General features: G+C 40.3%; 1 protein-coding gene across 1 annotated transcript in view; it reads left to right on the top strand.

Annotated features, from left to right (window-relative positions):
* Positions 1 to 2,364: 2,364 nt before the first annotated feature.
* The window catches only part of zfhx3b (zinc finger homeobox 3b), a 111,094-nt gene continuing 89,550 nt past the window's right edge, over positions 2,365 to 23,908 (top strand). Inside the window, exons 1-2 of the mRNA XM_046033275.1 lie at positions 2,365 to 2,392; positions 4,546 to 4,700. Of these exons, the coding sequence (XP_045889231.1) occupies positions 2,365 to 2,392; positions 4,546 to 4,700 (183 nt within the window). The remainder of the gene's footprint in view (positions 2,393 to 4,545; positions 4,701 to 23,908) is intronic.

The raw sequence follows: 23,908 nt of genomic DNA, 5'->3' as shown, positions 1-23,908 counted from the left end.
ACTGTAAGGAATGATTATTTCTCTTTTCTAATCGGCCCCAATCATATCATTGAATCAGCTGGACTGTGTGCTCATGGTGAGAAGCTTTATTATGTCCAGTGATTAATCATGAAGCACTGCTTTATCCCTCTTGGACACACAGCACACTGCTGGCCTGGTTCACAGAGGGAAAATAGGAACCATCACCTTCATCAGCATGGTGCTTACCTGATTTTCCATACTCTTTAGTTCAACCTCACCATTGGTCTTATACAGTAAAATGCTGTTGTGTATCATCATCTCAGGGATATGAACATGTTTTAAGACCAGCCATTCACCCAGGCTCCACGTGGAGGCTAATCAGTGGTTATAAAGTAGCACACCATTATGTTTTGCCAAATTCATTGCTTTTGCTTAAATCTTTAAATGTGCCATAGGCTCCCAAATTGCCTTACTCTGAATTTTTGTTTGTTACCTTCTTGATCTGTTCTAATCTGTTCCCTTCCACGACTGAGCCAACCGGACTTTCTTGTTGACTTAAAAAAGAGGTAGCAATGTGTCCTTAAATTCGAAACAAATTGGGGACAGATTTTGTGAATTAATGCAGGTCAAAAGGTTTATCATCTCAAGACCAAGTTTGAGCAATTTGTTGTTTGGGATTCCTTTGTTCTCAACTGAAAGTGTGTCAAATGTAGACAGATTGTGAAATATTTATTCCTTGACTGCAGATCATATTAGAGTGTTATTGTTTGTTTCGTTTTGTATTCCACCCCTAATTTGCCAGTGGTACAGTTTCTCAGGAAGTCTAACAAACACACATCAACTTTAACAAAGGTAGACCCCATCCTGTAGCCTTAATTAGAAGGAAATTGTAAACAGACGCATGCCTTTCTTTTACGGATTATCCATACTTTATGACTGAATGTTTGAAGTTATGAGGGATTCTGAATCAGCACTGCTCGAGTGGTGCTCTTATAGGACATTGTTGTCTTCAATTATTTTCAGTTATATTCCCGTCTGTAAGAGGCAGGGGATCATTTATTATTTAAAGATGCAATCGTTGCTGTTTATCTGGGATTTTTAAAACCGGGTTATCTTTTCACATAGTTTTTTTTGATTAAAGGAACAAAGTGTAATAAAGTGCAGTTTCAAACAGATGCTTGTCTCTCTAGCGCGAGAGCTCATCTGCCATTATTGTGATTTAATATGAACGGTGCCAAGCAGCTGCTGAGAGACTAGATCTAACGAGCACCGGGGATGCTTTAGTATGTACATAAAGGGTCTCACACAGACACGAGCTGGCACAGACACACACAAACCACCCAAAACACATTCAGTTCCAGACTAACAATCACACATATCTTTATCCATATGTTATAGCTAAGGATGGTTGACAGAAAGACTCATAGCTAATTGTTTTTGCAGCTGGATTAATTAATTTTATTGGGCATAAGTTGTCATGATTTGAGCAAACACTGCTCAGTGCCTAATTTGTTTAACTTAACCATCTTGGGTGCAAACAGCAGAAAACCAAAAAATTAAAACAATGTGAATAGTAGTACGTGTTGAATTCTTACACACAGGTGACTGGTATCCGATCTTTGTTTAGAAGACAGCAAGAAGGAACAGATTCTCAGACTGCAGACCCAAATTCATTTAAAGTACAGAACTGCAGTTGTTCAATACATCTTGCTACCACATCCTTTATTTCATTACTCTATAAAATTGTCATGCACAGAGCTTCATCCCCCAAGTGCACCCTAAGAATTGAACCTTTTCCTGGTTTGAACAGCAGTTGTAGCTCCAGTCCTGCTGCTAGATCTCACTGTTCTTACACATATTGTTTTTTTAAACCCCAAAGCCCCACAACTCTTGTTGTGTCCCTCTTATGATCACTAGTACCCACTCGCCCCACCATCACTCTTGTTACTTCCAATACTTAACTTTATACGAAGCCTTTGCCCCTGAGACCCTAGTGTTGGGAGATTAGTCCAGCCTCAACTGAAGTAGACAAACTGCAATCAATACCTGATATAAGCAGTCCGCCAGGGTCAAGCGACCTTGCTGTATGGCACCCACGGCAACTCTAGTAAAGTCCTTATAAATTCTGGGGGACTGACCCCTGTCGACCTGGGCAGATAAGGTCAGTCTGGCCAGAGTGACCCAGAGCCAAGAGACCAATGTCCAGTCAGTCTGGCTGTCCCATAATGAAGTGGTCAGTATTGCCTTTCTGTCACTCAGCAATTACTGGGAGAGATATGGAGCCATAGATAGGCGCTGAATGCACAAGACGGCAGTGGCCACAGAATTACATTCACAAGGCAAAGGACCGGTAAAGTGACATGTAAACTACTCTAATATGGACTGGTAATGACTGGGAGCAAGATGGATCGAAAGGAGTCTGACAACCTCAGTGGGACTGCATTACATCTGTGGATGCAGGCACAGGAGCCACTACTGTAAAGCTTATGTTTAATAGCTGCTTTTAAAACATTGTCATAAACACTGCCCTGTGTCTCTTTCACTGGAAGCAGCATTCCTTACATTATATTTAAAGGCATTCTTAAGATAACTTTCAAATGATTTAATTATTCTATTTGCAGATAAATTTATGTAATAATTAAAATAAGTTAAAATGCAGTGATTCATCAAGACCTGATAAAACCAGGGGAGATATATAATCAATCTAGAGGGAGCCTTTGAGAGAAGGTGTCCCTGATGTATTTATGCCACAGGTGTATCTTGCAGAGTGAGAAGTGACCAGATTAAAAGACAAACAGACTGACATGCAACCTGCATAAAAGGCCTGCGTATGTCAGTGTTGCTCCCATGGCCTGTTGTGCTCCCCGACACAGGTCAGGCTCGGAAATCCCCAAAGCCATCCAGCTGCTGCCATTAGAGACTCTTGGCATTCTTCTATCTGCTAACTATTTAGTTGTCAGTGATTTGGTTAAGTGGAATTGACTTTTATCTGCGGTGTGCTGTGGGGCTGCCACTGGCAATACAGAATCCCCTTTCCTCAGCTCCTGTCTTAGCCCAGTGTCACATCCAGCACATTGCTATTGGCAGCTGAGCCAGGCCTAATCAATAGCCCAGGTCAGGGATGGCCTGCGGCTCTGCTGTGGGTGGGCTATTGATCCGACACACACACTCCCACAGGTCACACTGACAAACCGGTAAGTCATGGCCTCGGACGGAGTGAGAGAGAGACGAAGAGGGACGACAAATTAACAGCCCTGCTTTCTGTCTGCTGTAACTGCTGACACAACACTGTCATTTATTTATTGATTAGCAAGTAATGTACTGTATACTCCTTATTTAGAGTAGCTAACTAAGGTTGAGCTGAGCACACATTAAATTCAGGACCAAAAAAAAAATATAAAACCATTCAGATACAAGCCCGTCACACCCAAACAAGACGTCTGCCCCTGTCTGTCTTCTTTTTTTTCTTTTTTTAACCTGGATCCTTTGTTGTCACTCTTTTAGACCTGTGGCCAATGAGACAGTCTAGTTATTTTTGATGCAGTTTTAAATGTTGCTCCCTGAGCTCCTTATCAGCACCACAATAAGAACTCTTGGGAACAATTAAACATGGGCTTTAACTCAAGTCTAACCACAGAGGTAAAAATAATCGCACAAGGTTTCCGAATGGAAGTGGCTTCAAAAGAGCTATTCAGTTATCACAAACTGTCTGCCTCTCCCGCCTGTATTCCTTAACTGAATCTCTGTCGCTGTGGAACTATTGGAACATATGACAAGCATATTTACCCAGCTTCACAAACCAGGCCCATGTGGAATTCAAAGTCTTTTTTTACATGTTTTTTTTTTCATCGCTGGAAATGACAGTTGAATAAATATGTATTGTCTATGAGACTTTGTTGTCATATACGGGAGATCCACTGCAGAACAGGCAATTATATATGCTATTACAGGAATATGTCTTGTTCTGGTTACAGGGAAATTAAGTTTCTCCGGAAATCTTTTTCATTTCTCATTTTAAAAGTCTTCAGTGGTATGAGAAGAGGAATTACTCACAGCAGTTCATTTGCCATTAAATGTAATCTTGAAATCATAAGAGGCTTTCCTGCAGTAGTAGCATACAAATAATTATAGATTAATTTTGTTGGCTCTAAAAACAGCTGATTAATTTTGAAGTCTTGATGGTATCATACCGCTCTGGTTTGCTTCTCCTGAAAGACATTTATTATGTGCTCAGATTTCAGGGGTGAGGTGCAGAACTTGTGGGCGCTCTGACAGGACTGCAATGGAACTCTTTCTTTGCTGTCGTGATTTCCAACTGTGTTCAAAACATGTTTCTGACTCTGATGTTTTCTGTGTTTGTTTCTTGTTCCAGGTGATGGGGTCATCCTGATTTGTTCTTCTTGTGACCTGGGAGTCCCTAAATCCCAAACCATATAGCTTTGGAAAACCCTGGAAATACCTGGAATTCTAGGAGTATATCACCAAAACCTTCTTAAGGTCCCCAGGCACCGGATCAATAGCTTTACATTCATCTTTATTGTTTTTTTGTTTATACAAAGAAAGAGACAAAAGTCTGAACATTAGCAATAGCCGCTGGCCATCCACCATTGCTTCGACAAACCTGCTGTGACCAAGAGGGCGTGACCTTTCTGCCTGCTGACTTCAAACAGACACTTGAAAAGGAAACACAGTCAGAGAGGCTTTCGTGTGGTGGCAACTCAGACCAAAAACCCCATCAGGTAAGGCTGTGAAGTCCCCCATGCTCCTGCTGTCCAAGCCCTAAGCCCTTTAACTTCTTCTGGGCTTTGAAGCTAACTTGTCCCCAGTCTGTGTCCCCCACGCAGTTAGCTCGCCTTCAGTGTTTGTGTAAAGGAAAGGCTGGCTGATAAATGCCCAGCTTTCATGCTCTGCTCAGCTGTTTGTTCCTCTCGAATTAGAGGCTCTGAATATGTTGAGGTTGTTAAGTTGATAGACCCTTGCCTTGGGTTCTTCACAGGCTCTTTGCAGATTTTGCCAATGACCAGCTAGAGCTAGAGCAAGTGTCCTAGAAAGGTGATACAACTTGGCGTGTGTGAGCAGGTGGATCACACGTGTGATACATGAGCGTATTCTCATTAGCTACTGTATATGTCACACAGTGTGGATGTGTTAAAACATACATACACAGCAAATACAAATAAACCTGCAGAACAACATATGTACATGTGTAAAGAAAATACTCATGTTTTCACATGGAATATGTTTTATTTATGGTTTTATGAAATGACACATCTACAGTATCCACTCTTCGGTACATTTTCTGTAACAGTTATTAGTAAAGCTGTCAATGGGATGTGTGTTCCAAGATGTGGGTGTTTTTTAGTTTACTAAGGGGACAAAAGTGATTTACTAGCTGATAAAATGTCACTGCTGTGTGTGTGTTCACAGATGGGTGTGTGTTTAATGTTGTGTGTGTGTGTGTGTGTCTGTTGCGTATAAGAGTAGACATACAGTATGTGTTTGAATCTGAAAAAATCGCACATTTCTGATGCATACATCCATTTTGGGGCTTCATAGCACATGGGTGTGAAATGAATATTTCCATTCAGAGTGACTTTGAAATTGATTTCTAGTTTCTATTCCAGTTTTATTAGGGTCTGGTTTCCCTGTTGTTTTGCAGAAGACTGACAACACATTTTCAGTCATCAGTTAAGACTTGATTCCAGGTTATCTGGACTATATTAAATTATTCTGCTTGATAAGGGCATGATTTTATTTATTCTCACGCAATGACTTGGAATCACATAGTGCCTGATATAAACATATTGAGATTAAGCTCTGTACCTGTGTGGCAAGGCAGTTTTTACCCATCAAAGGTAAAATTGCAAACTTCTCAGCTGCATACGTTTTTGCTCTGAAAATAGGCCTAATTAAAACTAAAAAGTGTGTATACGATTAAGTGAATATACTGGACTACAAAAGTGTCAGTGAAAGCAGGAGGACATATGAGATGAGTAATGTTGCTTCTAAAGAGCTTTGTTTGAAAAGTTCAAAGTCATTTTACAAAATTTGGGTCACTGAAATTTAGTATCCAGCAGAAGGTCAGTGTTTTGTAAATGAGAATGAAAGAAGAGAAAATAAATAAATAATCAGATATTTTTTCTTTCTGTATCTTTAAAGATTATTAATAGTATGGGCTAAAAGAAAACACTTGAAAGGGGAAGAAACAATATTTATCGTTGTGGAGCTAATTAAAGACGTGATCTGAAATGTATTTTCTCTAAAGTCTGATTTAGGACCCAAAGGGTCAGCTGCCTCAACAATAGGACAACGATAATACAGCAGGAGTCAGGAGTTGAGAGGGCTCTAGTCTGGAGGAAAGCAGCTCCCCTCCCTGGCCTGTGTGCTGATGGAGCTGCACTCCTTGCCCAGGGCTCCAACACTAGACCTTATTTTTCATGTGGGCTGCACACTGTTCTGCTGCAGTCGGGGTTGCTCCCTTTGTGCCAGCCCTCCCCCCTTTTAGAGAAAAAGACATGCATGATTTCATACATGAAAGATATATGTAATTGGACAGCAGAGCCTATGCAATACATTTACAATTCTAAACAGAATACGTTAAAAAGCAGTTTCCTCTGTCTCGCCCCCTTTTCTTCCTGAGGAAATGTATTTGCACATATTCAAAAACATGAGATCAAAAAATAGACAAAACACAGGTTATGATTCTTGTTACATGCTTTATATCTCATGTGAATGTTCAGAATGCACAAGCACTGCCAATATAGCTCACAATTCCACTGTATCAGTGCGTGGCTCGACAGTTATGTCTTAGCTTACAGAGAAACACAGTGGCTTCTGGCATGTGCTGCAATATATACTTGCAGATGTGTGTGTATTGAAACACTCAGAAAGGAAAATCTGAAGCAGCCACCACAGTTAATGTCTCACTCTTATGAATGGGGTTAGAAGAAAATATCAAGATCACTATATTACTGACCTATGCATATGATGATTTGATTTACAATTAAAAGGGTAATCCTTAATTTTACTTATCATGTATTGTGTTAGAGTCGAGATGTCTTGTTAAATCCTAAAAAAACTGTTGACGAACATACACCATAGAATCAGTTTTAATCCATAAATACAAGTCAGAAAATGCAATACATCAAAGAAAATACAAATCAAACTCTGATGATTACTACTTACACATGTATTCATGGTGTGGATCATGCTGGTTGTATATTTGGTTTACGTTCTCAAATGAGAACTGTAGGTTAAAAAACGTAAAAATAGCACAATTATGCATAAAATCATTGCAAATTTCAATTGTAATTCAAGTTCAAGATGAGCAAGAGACCAACTTGAAAATGTGATGATTCTAGATGAATTCACAAGCTGCCATGTGGAGAATTATTGTGTCTGTGATCCAGTGGACACATTTTAACCTCTAAGCTATGAAAGAGAACATCACATCTCTCCGTCTGTCATTTGACCACAGGGAGGGTATGACCTTTTGGATTTCAAAGACAATTTTTCATGTTGATATCTTCTTGCCCTTATAAACAGCAAAACAACTTGTTTAACTGGATTCGATTCAGCTGATACAGTATGGTTGTAGACACACACAACATTACAAATTATTCAGTAACCACATATCTGACGGAATAAGAAGTGGTATAACACTGTTTCTAATTTCTTCTAGCATGATGTCAGTCACACTCATGCAAATGTCTGTGTGTTTGTTAACACAGTTAAGCGAGGACCATAGCCTTTCCATGCTGTCATGATTCACTCTCTACAGTGCCAAACCTCCTGTGTCTGATACACAATAGACAGACAGCCAGACTACCAACTGAGCTAAACAAAAAGTGTAGTATGCGCTTGAATTAGGTAAAGGGTTTTTTTTCCACAGGAATGGGGTCAGTCAACTGTTACACATTGCTGAAATTAACACAAAGGTGATCTTGGTAGGAAAGCAGGCCATGTGAGCTGGCCGTGCAGGTAGCAAGGATACACGTTCTTCAGGGTCTTCCCTATGCCTGATATGCAAGGCCAACGTGACATCCATACATGCAGTAGTAACATGTCTCAGGGGAAGAGCACATTGGACTGGTGCAGGGCTCCCCGTTGAAGGTCTTAGTCGACCCCTCCTGTAGTGAGTCTGTCATGCAAAAGTAAATACCTTTTAACGCTCTTAACAAGCCAACACCTAAAAAAGGAACCGCTCCACTAATCACTTGGTTTTATTGGCTCCAGAAACACATATGGCTATAGGGGGGCTCACCTCCACTAAGGTATTTAGAGCACAGGGGCCAAACCAATTGATGGACAGGCAATTCTCCATGACCCCTACCCTCCCAACTCACCACCCACAGCAAGTATGAGTGGGATCACCTGCCACAGAGGCAAGGTTTAGGAGAGCTGATGGGGGTTAAACATCCACAATTCTGCCTCAGTTGCTTTGACCATCAAAAATTACTTTCACACAACTCCAGCTGGCTTTTAGTCCAGAAGGCTCCTTCACAACTCTGGAGGTTTGATGACATGAGGCTTCAGATGAGCTTTGTTGGGTCCCTCTCTTAGCTAGATGCTGCACAAATGCTGCCTCTGCATCAAGGGGCGTTGTGTGGAATAAGTGTGATATGAGTTGTTGATTTCCACACATGTAAAATTCTGCAGGATCCCAGCCATGGCTGTGTTCACTTCTCTCTCTTGTTTGCATAGCAGCCCACTGAGTGTGCTGGTTGTTAGCGTGTGAACGTGTGTAGTAGGCCACTGGGTCCATGTCACCGTCAAACACTGAAAAAGCCACTGGGTATGTAAAGAAAAATCCAGAGCTGTCATATGGAGTTAGGCTGCTTTTGTCCGTTGTCGTCATTGTATAGCCTATTAGTCATTATTCATTCATTTGCATCGCTGTTGTCCTCATATTAACGTCATTGATTTGAATTGTAAAACTCTTTACGCCTGATTCGTTCTCCAATAAAAAGCAATTGGGTGTTTAAGTTTGCATATTTACAGCCTTATAGACCTATACGTTATTTAAAACTATACGAAATGCATAAAAGCCCTCTCTTATTACTTATTTAGCATTTTCTGGATTTGACTATGAATTAGACAAGACAAAATTTTAATCGTTGCTGTCTGTTTGATGACCTAGGCCATAGCCTACTGTAGATAGATGAGGCGGGGGCATCCAGAGGCGGTGTGTGACGCAGGATTAGGATTTGACCCCTGGCGATAATCCTGGATCTGTATTTGCCTTCTATGTCGCTTCCACCTGTCATCTTTCATCGCGTCGTATTGTTTGGGAGCTCTTCTCGACATCAAGGAAAATTACTCTCTTTATAGGTTTGTTACTTTCAAGTGCAGAACGCAGCGAGCACGAACTGGCATTTAAATAGGTTTGGCGTTGCAGGGATCCGTGATTCTCCCTCTTTCTGTTTGGGTCGGTTTACCACCAGCTAGTGTTGCTGTTGCCTGGAGTGCTTCATATGGCTCTGATTTGGGATCCCTCTGTTTCAGTGAGCCTCTCCAAAGCGAGTAAAACCCCACGAGTCCCTCCTGTTTCTCACCCTAAGTCTGTGACAGCAGCTCTCAGGATTTCTCCATTATTCACTATATCCCCGACCTGAAATATGCATTATCAGAAGGTCTGGTCTCTGCTTATTTATTTCTTTACAAATTGTTCTTCAGTTATGGGTGTATTTTCTTCAAAAAGTACATATTTAGTGGACAATTTGGCGTGAAACGCTTTTTAATTGTAATACCTGGTTCCTCAGTCTTAACACTTTAAAGCATTGCCTTTATGTTTTGTTTTTTTAATCTCTATTTATTTTTTGTCTTGCCCGTTCAATTGCACAGTGTTCTTGCTATTCATGAGCTTGGAATTTATATCTGGGTGGCCTTACAGTATATATCTGTTCCTTAACATCTTGTTTTTAAACATACAAAAAGAAAAAACACAAGCAAAATATACTAGCAGCATCTTTTAATTACATTCTCCTGAGTTTTTAATGGAGCACACAGCTAATCATAATATCAATAACTAGTTTGAAAAATAAACTCTTGTATTTTCTTACAAAAATGTATGAACTTTGAAGCTGATGAGGTGTGATGAGGCTGGACTGAGGCTTGGCAGGCTCACATACAGTTTTGTTGTTGTGTGTGTGTGTGTGTGTGTGTGTGTGTGTGTGTGTGTGTGTGTGTGTGTGTGTGTGTTGTTGTTGTTGTTGTTGTTGTTGTTGTTGTTTTACATTAGTTTGAGGGAGCCCTTTGAACATTTGCACCTGTGCCCTTTTGAAATAATAACATAATTATATAAGGTAAAAAATAATAATATAATTAAAAATAATAATTAAAATAAAATAATTAATATTTCTTAATTTCGGAACTAATTTTAAAATATGGTGAGACATGGTGATACCCCCTTCTACACACGCTCACACACATACACAATCCTACATGCAGACACACGCTCACACACGCACAGCACAACAGCACAGAGGAAGGAGAGAGAGAGACAGGAAGAATGAGACTGAGAAAAAGAGAGAGTCACACTTGATTTTTTTTGGGGGGGGGGGGGGGGGGGTCTGTGTGTGTAACGTGTACCTTGTGTGTGTGTGTGTAGCAGTGGTGGTCTGGAGGAAATGATCTGGACAATCAGGTAAAGTCAGCAAGCATCGGACATGTTAGATGTTTTAGGACATTTTTCAAATATTGACAGACATCAGATTTGGATTGATTATGTGTTAACGCGACTATTTTTCTAAAATTCAAACTGTTTTTGAATAATGCATGTGGTCATTAATAAGGTAGTACTGGCAGGACGAGTAAATGGATGACAGAGAGTGGAATTGATATGCCTTCTTGTTTCTCATGTAAATGAGGCAGACTGACCAGACGGCCGCTCGTCATTTTTTTTTTCTATTCCAAACTCTAAAAATCACAACACCAGCAGCAGGAAACCGGTCCTGTTTTTTCACAACTGAATTCATAAATATGATGTCTGGTGTGCATACGATCCATCATTACCGTGTATAAAACAATTTGACATTTTCGTTAGAAATATTTTAATCTCAGGATTCAATGTTAAAAGATGTAAAAATAAACAAACAGATGATACATCGAATTTTGTAAAGAAGCATTTTAATATAAATATTTTTATTGCAAGAGTATTTACTTAGATCACCAAACAAAACTAAAATATCAATCAAATCTATTGAAACATATTGCAGTAAACAATCAGATTCAACAAATAGCAAAGAAAATAAATAAAACAGAAGCCAAACCATTCCCATAATTAGACATACAGGACATCTGGAACAACAAAAACAAGCAAAAAAATAAATAAAAAGAACCCACATCATCAACACACAGGCGTTTAACATAACAGCATTTTCATAACGTTATAGCCTATTTTATAACGCAAATATCCACCAATATGAACAGTACAAGATTAAGTCACTGAGGGCAGATTTCTACTGTGGGGATACAATTATGCATCTGTAATAAAGTGAAAACCAGTTGAATGATGAGTAAATGATCTGTAATAATACATGCTGTTATACAGGTAAAACTAGATGTAAAACAGCAGCAATGACAATTACAAACGTTGCATTTTAGTTTGATACACAAGGCTACTCGCTCACACCAAAAAATCACCACACTGAGTTATACCCACTTCAAGAATATTCTCCGCGTGCTAAGCATGACATGAGGATAAAACATAGGAAACTACGAGGCCACAGGGCAGGTGCAATATTAGAATACTTGCAAATACTGCTTTAGAAAATAAAGTCGAAGGAATACACTTCATATAAGTAGGCCTAAAGGTTTGCAAAAATGTGTTTTCTGTCCACCAGGGACATTAAGCATGATTGTGGAAAACCATCTAGTGTGTAAAATATACTGCATCCACAGTCATATACAAATCATCAGGACTCAAAAAAGGTCATCTTTAATTAAATATAGGCCTGCATATTTTTAGTTAAATGTATTTTTCTGAATATAGAATTGTATGTGAATTGTGCTGATTTCTGCAGGATGCTCCGCTAATGAGGCTAAATTTTGATCTTTGTTGGGCTTTTGTTCATTGGCACTCCCTAACAGCCAAGTGGCTATTTTAAAATGATGGCAGTTTGGGACAGTGATGGATAGACCAACTATTTTGGTGAAATGTTTATCTGAAATGTTTGTGATTTCCGCCGTGCATTGTCTACATGAGCACGCAATAACCCGACCATGTTAATTTACATCATTTAAACGCAAGGCAGTCTAATATATAGCCTAATGTTAAACTGAAAATGTAGACTGAAAAGCAAAGGCGCGCTTTTGCAAAGAGCAGCTGGTCCGCAGGCGCTTGGCTCCTGTAAGAGAGTTGATGCGCTGCTTGATCCCAGTGGTCAGGCTGAACATAAGAGGGCGCTCCCATTGCACCTGGCTGCGGTGCCCTATCCACCCTATAGACACATGAGAGCCGGACACCAGCCGCTCTCATGTGCAGTGATGTTGTGGTGCAGCGCAGCCTTAACGGTTTCATTCAGTCGAGAATCATAAAAAAGACAAATAATGATATTAAAATTCAAAATTCAAATCTACCCCCCCCCCCCCCCCCCCCCCCCCCCCCCCCCTTACAAGTTATAGCCTAAAAAGAATACTAATATACTGCTAATGCTATTAATGAAAAATGTGAATCATCTCTATTTCAGAAACAAAACATAGGCTAAAGTATAAGGATCTGCCTTTCAGGAAACACGCACAACTCAGTGACCGCAGCGGGTCACTCAGAAGAGAATCCAACATACAGGCGCTGCAGGTCTCATACTGCCTTTAAGGTGTCTTTATCTTATCCTCATCACTAAAGTAAAATGCCAATTTATTTGTCATTTTAACATTAAGTCCAGCGTTATTTGTTTTGTGTCCCATCTTGAGCTTTCAGACCACCTATTGTAGGTTTTTTTTATTTAGAAATATTTCCATAGCATAATCTTACTCAGCCTGTTTCCTAAAGAATGTCTGATGCCCTTTTTATCTTTGTTTACTATAGCCTGAACACATGACTGGCACCCTCCTTGTTAATATTACAGCCTATCAGCATCATAAACCCCCAAATCCTTCGGAATATAAGTGCTGTTATCTATTTATAAAGTTATAGGACTTTCCTCGATGGCAGCTTTTATCTTTAAATACCTTCACCCCTGCTCATTTCCTCTGTTTCCCTTTGTGCTTTGTCTGGGATGGCGCGTGCGTGCGAACACGCGCGTGCACGCACACAGTACCAGATACATATATGTAATAACGAAGTTAAATTTAATACATTAAAATAAATATTTCAAAAAAGTTGACAAATAGTGCACATGGGTGTGCGAAACCCCATCACAGAGCAACGGTTCAAGCACGATTATGGGCCTTTACCCTCTGACTGAATGCACTGTTTTGTTCCTTGCAGCTCTGGTGATGGTCAAGGGCTTTCATGTGCCCCACATCTACGGAGCATTTTGCATTTTAAGCTAGTCTGCCTTTCTTTGTCATATCCACGGGCTGTCATAGCCACAGGTTGTGTTGAATTTGCAATGCCACTCATCGATGTGTGCCTATTGAGGCTGGCACGTGGACAGTTATCCTTCCCACAGAGAGGCGCAATTGAACGCTGGCAACACAAAAGCTTCAGACCCTGTCAGTTCCCCCTTTTTTCCCTCTTCAGTGATGCATAGGCCCTAAAAGCATCAAGGCCTCCGTCTGGCTGGTCCTCTTTTGATTTAGCCAACACCGTACTCAATATGGTCACTGATGGAGTAATGTCAATCAGGCCTTTGCATAAATTTGTAAACTGAAGTTTGCATTGTTAGGCTTTAGGCGACTGACTGGCTCAAAGCTGCCTCCTACAAGCCTCAAATTACACCAGACTCTTTTATTATCTCGAAGCCCCTTTAGCTCCCCTCGCACGTTATTTTCAACCTATTCATTTTTACAATCTCTTCTTCCCGAGAGAGCAGACAAGCACAAATCCTCAAGATTCCTGCAGCCCTGCCTCTCACACTGCAAATATGTGCGGAGCTGTTCGACGGAGCGATGCCGTTTTCTTGTGTTTCTGAGAGAGGCATGCTATACAGCAGATGCTACGTTGCTTTAAAAACAGGTATCAGTGCCTGGCTCGGCTTATGAAAGGCAAGTGTTGAGGAAATGCCATGTTACAGCACACCATATATTTTAGCAGCAGGAAGAGCGAGAGAGAGAGAGAGAGAGATGGAGAGGGTGAGTTGAGTCTTGGTCATATAGGCTTCAATATATGAAGTTTTATTTTCATAAGCTCTTCTAAGGGATGTGCTATTTGATCTGCAGAAACGCTGCATCCCATGGGGATTTCATAACCTTTTTAACCTTTAAGTCAGAGGCCTTTGGAAAATGTAAAATATAGCCTATATATTTCATCAGCCATCTTCACCACTACAACACCACGAAAAGCTGCTTAACATATCGGTCTGTGCAATCTTAGAAAAATAAAAACAGGCATTAGATTTATCTGTGCTATGCAAGTCAACACACGTCTGAATAAAATAGCTCAGGTCGTTTTATTATGTCTGTAATGGCTTATCTCCTGCACAGTGTTGTTTAAATGGCTATTTTAGGTTCTATAGCATGTTTGGACAATGTTTGGATCAGAGTATGTGTGCCTGTATCGGAATTCAGTATATAGTTGCAGACTATCAAATCCGTATTGTTTCAATAAACATAGCACGTTATGTGATCAGTGAAAGCTGCTACTTGTATTCAGTGGACCAGGACTCTATATGGAGCTGTTTGCACAGAAAGTGTGCATACTGAGGGTGAGGGATTGTCCATTTCCCTCAGAGAATCAACAATAAAATTATCATAACAAAGAGCACTGAGAGACTCAAAGGCTGATTTTTTTTTTTTTTTTGCAATACAGTCTTTTCACTCGGAGGAAACGAGAGGACATCAGTTACAGAGGCAAAGTGCTTTACGGAAAGATTATTAAGAAAAACAAACGAGAGAACCTCAACACATGTATGTTAGTATTGATCGTAAAGGCATTTTCAAATCCCTACTCACGAAACATATCAAAATGAGATGAGACACTGACCATTTGAGCTTCTTGTCATAATATCATATATACTATAGCACATTTAATGCATACTGGCCCGAGCTGACCAAACGCCTTCATACAACTCTGCCACCTTGTCGCACATTTATAGTGTTATTTTTATTTAAGAGAACCTACACCTATTGACAACGTGTTCCCACCAGTTTCGTAACAGATGTCACGATAACCTGTTTCCCCCCATCATCCCTCTGTGGTACAGCTACACTTACAAGGCTTCCACTGGTGTGCTGGGTAAGAAGGATAACCCTATTTATATTTTGTTAACACCCGCGACACATGTTTCAAATATTTAAATAAATTGTTACATCCATATAGGATACAATGAAGCTTTAACAAGTATTTATAAAAAAGAGCTGAACTTGCTTTGCATATGGCACTAATATGCTACAAAGCAGTTCTCTGGAGTTTCCCAATTTCCCTGAAAAAATGTGTGAACCTTTATGCTATGCATGCCCTTACATCACTGAAACAATAGGTTTCTTTTATATTACAATATTTGTTTTATAAAGTATTATCCTGTATTTTAACCTGTCAGTAACTGTAAAAACGACACGTCCTTCATATCCTCCGTCATTCATCTATGGCATATTTTATAAAGCTGGATTTAACTTTTTTTTAAATTTACTTATGAGTCTTAATTTTACTGTTTTATTCAGTTTATTCCATGCATACACACTAATGCGTGACTTGAGAAAGGAGGAACATGTAAGTTTTATCAAAGTAGTCTTTAGTCTTCACTTCATCATCATTTAGCCTATCATCGTTCAATTAATATTTGTTTGCAATCGAAACATAAAAATCTTCTGGGATTTCCCTAAATGCTGTGTAGCCTATAGGTTGAATCACGTAAAGTTGATAAAAGCAAAACATTTTGAAGCTACGCACAGTGGCTACTTAATGTCAACTTGTGTCTTGATCATTTTGTATTTCTCTTTATACTTAAAATATATATTTACCAATACAAATACGTTGTTAGCTCCGATATTATCCAGGTGCCACTGTACTTGACAAACTCTGTCCATTGCAGATTACAATAGTAGGCTACATCGTGGCAGCCTTTATGTTGCTGTACCTACAGTTTTGCATACAGAAATAGCTTTAAACATTTTGCGAGTTTTTGTTTTTAGTTCTTTACAAACACCACAGCTGTTTGCATAATTACAAGTAACCTACACAACGCTGAAGAATAGCATATTTCCACTTTAGTCACTACAGCCGCCGTAACTCAGTTATGTATTTCAATAAGTTGTTCAAACGTGGACTGTAAACTAACTGGAAAAACAGTCCTGTGCTGCAGCTTTGACACGATTAAAATGACAAACTTGGGTTGAAAGAGACAGAATAAAATAAAGCACGATCGCTTCTGTACTTATGGTGGCCAAATTATGTGCATATCTTTCATTTAAAAAAGCAAAAGCCGGTACAAAAACGTTTCAAAAAGTGAAAAAGAGCGGAGGAAAAGCTGTGCCTGTAGCGTCGGGCTTTGCCTGCTGCGGCTGCCTGCTCCAGTATTAACTTTCACTGTCTTCCGTCTAATCAAACTCTTACTTTCCGCTGTTCTTAATTCCATATTTTCAATTCCTGATCATTACTTTCCTCTTTTTTCTACTTGTATCTATCTATCCATCCCTCCCTCTCTCTCCCTCCCTCCCTCCCTCTCTCCCTCCCTCTCTCTCCCGAGCTCTCTCCTTTGCTGAATCTTATTGATCCAGAAGGCGGCTAATTAGCCCTTCCCTTCGTGCCTGTGTAATGAAGCACATGCGCACTGAATTAATCACAGCCATTTTTTGCAGGAAACTAATTAGCAGGAATAAAGATCCAAAGAGTTTTTTCTTTTCAATCATCAGATCTCACTTTCACCTCTTCCTCGCTCCCTCTAACACAAGACTCATCGCCTGCTTTGCATCCAAATTATTTTTATATTGCCTTTAACAACTAATAGCTAGTAGCTACCTACTTCGTTTTTTTACACTCCGCAACAACAATGATCTTTCTTTTGCCACCCTAAGCGCAAACTGACCAAAACGGGACTGCCTTGATGGGATCTTTAGCTAAATCATCTCAATACTGGATTAAAAAGCGAGGATCACAAAGCGGCAGCGACAAATTGTAAGTTTCAACTTTGCGTTTGTCTCTTTTCCTCTCTTGTGTTTCCACGATCCTATTCTTTTCGCTGTAGACTTATCTGAATCTCTTTCCTATCTGTTCGTAGTTTCTCCATGTAGCGGAGCTGGCTATTCTCACAATGTGAGAATAGACTGGCGATCACAAGTTCATTTCATGCAAGTAGTTTGGTTTATTTTCGGTTTTATTCGTATCGTTACCTGTGTTTACATCAGCGTTCGTCCTCTCCTCCTCATGAATGGAAGATAAGAAATGGGCAAGACAGCGATCCTCTCCAAGCAGTTGACCGTAGAAAAACACGGTTTTAAAACAAATATGTGCATTTCGGTGGGATCGGGAAAAGGTATAGTGGGCTTATGGGTGTCGAGAAGCGTGTTTTAAGGCACAGATGCATTAAGAAAGGGGCTGTGTTGAGCGGACGAAGGGCAGCGGCAGCTCCACATGAGCGCAGCCCAGAAAAGGAGCTCCAAGTCCAGCCTGTGGGTCCGTGTGCGTCCGGCGAAAGGGGACATCTCTCGTTTTTGTTATTTTGACAGATTTGGCACTTGCCACATCCAGCGGCTTTCAGCACCGTCGTGTGCTTTTAAAATCCTCTTCTGGATAAACACATTTTTGGTCTTCTCCGACACGTCTCTCTCTGAAATGTGCAATCCCTCCGCCCTGGCTCAGTTCCTCTATAGATACACTTTCCCTCTTTACCCCACTTTGTCCTTCTTTTCTTTTTTATTTTTCATGGCTGTTTGCCTCTTTGATGCGTTGTTTTTAAGTCGATTCTCGCTCATTCCCTGACGAAGTCACATGCAAATCGATCGACGTGTGTGTTTGTGTGCGTGTATGCGTGCGCGAGGGGTTCATGTTTGCGAGCGGTTGTGTGTTACGTGAATGTGGTGTGTTGAGGAAAAACGAAGCCCCGGGTCTCCTTCATGACAAGAGCGGATCAGCAGGACCTTGTGGACGGACCGCCTGAGAGTCTGAGCTGCGTTTCAGAGAACAGACATGTGGTTTCGGGAAGACATAGGCAGGCTGTAGCTGCTCCCTCGAACTACTTGGCTACCGTATCTGACTTTCAAGAGAACATTTTTTTTCCTCGAGAAATGCTGACCGGAATGAAAACAAAACATTGCCCTATTAGTCTGACCTTAAGCAGACATAATCATTCTAAAGTTACTGCCGGAAACTTAAAGTATGGTCCAGGCTAAACCTATAGGTCATTGCATGCATTTAGTTGCCGCTCAGCAGTTAACATTTGTAGGATTTTGTAAAGTTAAACTACAAGATATCGTCCACATACCCAAAATAGAACAGGCTGCACTCTCGGAGGAAAACACAAACGAGGCTTTCAAAGAGAGCCAACGTAAGCTGAATGGGCCTTTTCCAAAAATATGTAGTTTAATCCTGCCTATAACTACACTGTTACCAATCTTGCCCAAAAAATGATCTGATCGGAAAAAAATAAAGACAACGGAAATGGTAACTGTCATCTTGACGCTTAGGTGTAATTTGCTTGCCGAAAATCTCCACAAATATGACCAAAAAACAGCGGCTACTTTTCGGATAGGATGGAGCTGCATACAGTCAGAAAAGGCTGCGAGAATTATAAGTCAGTCTTGGGTATTTTTCGCGACATAGAGACAGGGAAAGAAAGAAGGGAAAAATAGGTTTTGCAAGCGTGCAGAGGCAAGGATAGGATATGTGTACCGTTGGGGGAAACAGAAAGGGGGGCGATGAGCTATGTGTGTGTGGGTGGAGGGGTAGGTCAGACAGCAAAAAACAGGGGGAACAGGGGTCATGGAGTGAGTGCAGAGATAAAAAAGAAAAAAGAGGAAACACCCGCGCAAACAGCCCAGGGAGGATGGGGAGAGAGTGGGTCTGGCTGGGAGAAAAGGGTTATGGTAGTTGTTGGTATGTTTTGGGAGCCACACAAAGCACTTGTGGTTGTCAGCATCTGCAGGATTAAGACTTTGGCTTTAGTTTAGGGTGGGAGAAACAAAAATAGACCAGTAACAGGTTTAATAAAACAAAACGTTTAAGGCTGTCAGGCAGTGAGAGAGAGGCAAAAAAGAGGGGGCTGATGGTAGGAGTGTTGAGGGGGTTGGGTGGAGGGGTCAGATAACCATAGGCCATGGAGGAGGAATCAGGGGAAGAGGTCAAATAAACAGATCCCTACCTTTCAGACTGGAGAGGAGCAGACGGAAAGAGATTAGCCCTGGGAGAAAGAGGGGAAACTGACTTTCATATCAATCATTTTAAATCAGTGATAATTGTCATTTTTAGTTCCTTGCTCTTTTTTGTAATGTGTGTTGTTCTTTAACCCAGTATTTTGTGTGTGTGTGTAGGTGCACAGTAAATCATGCGTGTTTAGATTCCAGTGTTAGAAACTCAAAGGTGTAATAGTGTACAGGGCAGGTAGGCTGCTGTGCCAAAACTCGAGTGATCTCCCTTCCTCCCCTGTCTGACAGTAACACTCCTCTCCTCATCCTCCTCCTCCCTCTCTCTGTCTTCTTTTACAAAACAAAGACAGCAGAAATGTTTACTGTCATCTCACCTGTCTGATTTTCCTGTCTCGTCTCATTGTCATATTTATGTTTAATTATAACAGTTGCTGGCAAAGGTATAGGAATGCCATTGGCTTTATTTCTATGTATTCCGTTTCAAATGTGTGTTTGTCAGACGCTGTGTTTGGTGTAGCTAACTATATTATCTCATGAGAAGTGTGAGCTGTTAAAGTACCAACAGAGTGATGGTTTCACCACAGACAGCATTTCAGAATTTTAATTGAAAATGAAAAGAATTTGAACTCATTACTTGTGGTCAGAGTTACTTCTTTCCTTTTTGTTTGTTTATCAAAGCTAGGTTTTTATTTTCTCTTAAATTATTTTTATATTTTCAAGAAAACATTTTTAGATTTATATGAATAAAACATTTAGGTGCAGTTAGGTTGTATACCATAACTGAAGGAAAAATGGGAAAACAGTAAATGACTCAGTTGTTCAGAATAATGAAAAATACTCTCATGCAAATATTTCACTCAATCACACACAGTCTGATTTGATAAATTAATTTCATTGAATTTATTTTGAATTGCTTCGTGTATCTTTTCTGACATCAGGCCACTGTTTTAAACCATTACACCTACATGGTTTTAAAAAATAAACTAAATTGTTAACATGTTATTTGAATGTGTTAGACATAAGAAAATCCTTTGTCTGTTAAGATCAAAATGATAAAAATATGCAAGTTTGTTTATTTATAATGGCAGTACCTTGCATTTAGGGATTGAACATGATTCTAGTTATGATTATTCATGTAAGTACATATGGTGGATTTGCTATCTGTGTGTTGTTGCTGTTATGATTGTTATTCGTATAATGAAGAAAATATTTGGTGTTATAATGCAGCGATGTGATGACAGTTTTTACTGCGGAGATGTGCAGTGGCCACTGATCCTGCACAGCAACAAAACGGTTATCCACTGTTTCCCCTACCATATTCAATGACAGGTATATTCAGAGTATACAGATAGCATTTTCCTGTATGAGCAGCAATGGCACTTCCAGTTGGGGAAATGAGATGAAGCAAGTGGCAGTTGTCATGGATAGGCTCGTTTCATGGTTTGGGGGGTACCACAGAGAAAGGGGAGACCGCGCCTCTGGCTGTCATAACCCCTTTTCCTCCTCTCTCTCTCTCTCTCTCTCTGTCTCCCCCCTCCCTTCTCTCTCTCCATCTCATTCTCAGTGTGTCTCTGCATCTCTCCCTCCTTTACTCCTACCTTTCCGTGTTCGGGCACTGGCACCGTGAGAGAGCCCTCCTTGGGTTGCCGTACATGTCCATACATGGGAGATTAAACACACTTTAGGTATGCACACAGAACACAAAAATCCACCTAATTATGCTCTGACAAGCAGAATATAGAATGATTTTGTGTCTTGTGTGAATAGAAATGTTTAAACAAATGATTTTATATCATTATTAATTTTGTGTTTTAGTACATGGCTATCAGTCAGTTTAAATTAATTTCTTTTCACTGTATACCATTTGCTCCACAAGAGGCTGAGCATTATAAATATGAATATGGTCTATCTTTGAGTGGATGCGTCTTCACTGGTTTTAGATAAGAACGTAAACGGTCCATGTCATCCATTAGCTGTATGGACATGTGTAGCCACACGGATGACGGCTTTGAATCGGATGTGTGGTTTTGAATATGCAAGACCCTGCAGAGAGGACCAGTTCTTCCAGTTGTCCTTCTGCTGAGGCCAGTGTACATGTCATGCTATCATAAAGGAGCCGGCAGGGGGGCGGGATCTCGGCTCAGCACGGGTGAGCGAGAAAGTGGGAAGGGAGAGTGGAAGAGATGACTGTCATGCTCAGGTGTGTGTGTGTGTGTGTGTGTGTGTGTGTGTGTGTGCGCATGAATGCTGTACCTGATCCTTAATCCTAGCAGCCCAGAGTGTCCAAAAGGGCTCTTCTTTATCCACAGAAAGCACCCCTTTTCTCTAAAATTCCCCTCCCTGTCTTCTTTTGAGCTTTTCTTCTTCTTATTCAATGTCATCCTTTTTATCTTTTTGAAGTGAAGTTGGCGGGGATTTTTGTGGTTTGTTCTCTCACAATATGTTATCGTGTTAACAATCTTGGTTAAATCATTGTGGTAGACTAGAGTTATGACTGAGAAGGTGCTCATGTGCCTCTGAATTTGTGTATGCACAGCCGTGTAGTGATTTGTACCAAGACTGGCATTATGAAAATCTAATTTCTTTTGAATGTGCCAAGTCAAGGCCTTGTTATGATGTACTTTTGTTTTTATAGTGATTTATATTTATTAATTTTGAACTGTTTCCAAAAATCTAAGCCTGTGTTCGAAATCAGACAAATCACAGTGTGTGTATATATATATATATATATATATATATATATATATATATATATATATATATATATATATATATAGCAGGCACACAGAGAATAGACATATGGGGAAATAATTTTTTTTTTCTCCATTCAGTAATATGTTTAAAAGCAAAGTATAGGTTCTGTTTTGACTTTCTCTCCTTCAATGAAGGAAATCCACAAGTTGTCACAGAATAGAACACAATAGTATGTGATACAGATTTATACAAATTTGTATTCATTTCTAATAATAAATGAATACTGTTGTAGTCATGGAAGGGGGGGTTTAATGTGTGTGTGGATCTGTGTCCTTGACTAGAATTTCAATATTGCTTCTGTAATAAATGTCCAATATCAGTCTTGTAACAAACAAGGCTGTTGGTTAGATAGCAGTGTTGTAACAGTGAAAAAGACTTGTATTTCTGGGTTGCTGTATCGACTGTGAGTGGAGGACCAGTTTGATGCATGCCTGTCCAGGGTTGGCAGTATTGTAAAAGGTGTGTGTGTGTGTGTGTGTGTGTGTGTGTGTGTGTGTGTAGCATAGCGGCTACGACTCTCTGTGAATATTTCCTATTTGGGGTGGCAGCAGCTAGCTCTAGCGTTCAGGGATGGGAGGAACAACGGTTTCGTGTCTGTGTAGGCTACATATGCCTACACGCGGGCGAAGCAGGGATGACAGGGACCACTCCTGCTAAATTGAACTGAGCTGCACCCCAGCCCCCCATAAGCCCACCCCTCTCTTGGACCCTGGAGGCCAGCATTCCACCCTCCGCACTGGCGCTTATCATCACAAAGGACAGAATGCATAAAACATGGAGGACGCTTAGACAGAGGCGGCCCAGGTCGCCTTTCTCTCCCCACACTGAGCCCTGGAACAATACATGGGCCCCTCTGGCCTATGACTCTGACGACACACACGCCGTCTTTTTATCCTCCCCTATTTCTTTGTCACCCTCTTCCTCTTCCTCTATGTTACTGTGCTCCGTGGAGTGATAACTGCCCTCGTATTGTTTATCTGTGTCTGTGAAATCTGCATTGTGTAACTGAAATGTAAGCGCGTGTGTGTATGTATGCGCACGAGAGAGAGTGTGACAGGTTTAAAATATTGTGAGTGCATCAGTTGCGTAGCTCCTGCCTTCATCTTCCATATTTATTGTATTACATATTTGTAACATAACATTTAATATAATTTAAATTAAAATAACATTGTGTACTTGACAATTGACACAGAGGTTAAATGTAAACACTTAAAAATGATTTTATTCATATAAAGAAATTACATCTTGTATGAAAGACGTTTAAACGCAGTCAGGTGATCTACATTTCAGACCATCAGCATGTCAGTTTTCCTCGTCACTAATTTACAGTCAGGTCACCCGATGATGCAACATCACAGCTTGTATTAGTACTGAATACAGTGTGTGTGTTTGTACAATCAAGCTATCAGCTTCTCAGCTTTTTCTGAAGCTGTTTTCAAATTGTAGGTAAAGCTGAGTTTTGGTTTCAAATTTAGGTCATACTGATTTTAATTTTATTTCTGTGTGTGCACTGTGTCCACTCCACACTGCGACTGTGACAAACAGTAGTTATGTGTGGCTGAGAGGGGTTTCAGTCTGTATTTGTCTATATGCGTGTCTGATAGCCGGGCTGTAGGAATGTTCTGCTAGGATGTGCTGGATCCCGGCAGGTCTATGGCACTTCCTCTCTGTGTACCTCACAGCTTATCCTCCTCAGGATTATAGAGAGAAGAAAAGAAAAGAGCGATGGCAGGAGCACCCTTTCCCTCTCACACCCTCTTCCCCATTTTTTTTTTTTTTTTTTTTTTTTTTT

This window comes from Micropterus dolomieu, linkage group LG20 (assembly GCF_021292245.1).
Source record: "Micropterus dolomieu isolate WLL.071019.BEF.003 ecotype Adirondacks linkage group LG20, ASM2129224v1, whole genome shotgun sequence".
NCBI classification, from domain to species: domain Eukaryota; kingdom Metazoa; phylum Chordata; class Actinopteri; order Centrarchiformes; family Centrarchidae; genus Micropterus; species Micropterus dolomieu.
This window is presented reverse-complemented; position numbering and strand designations above follow the sequence as displayed.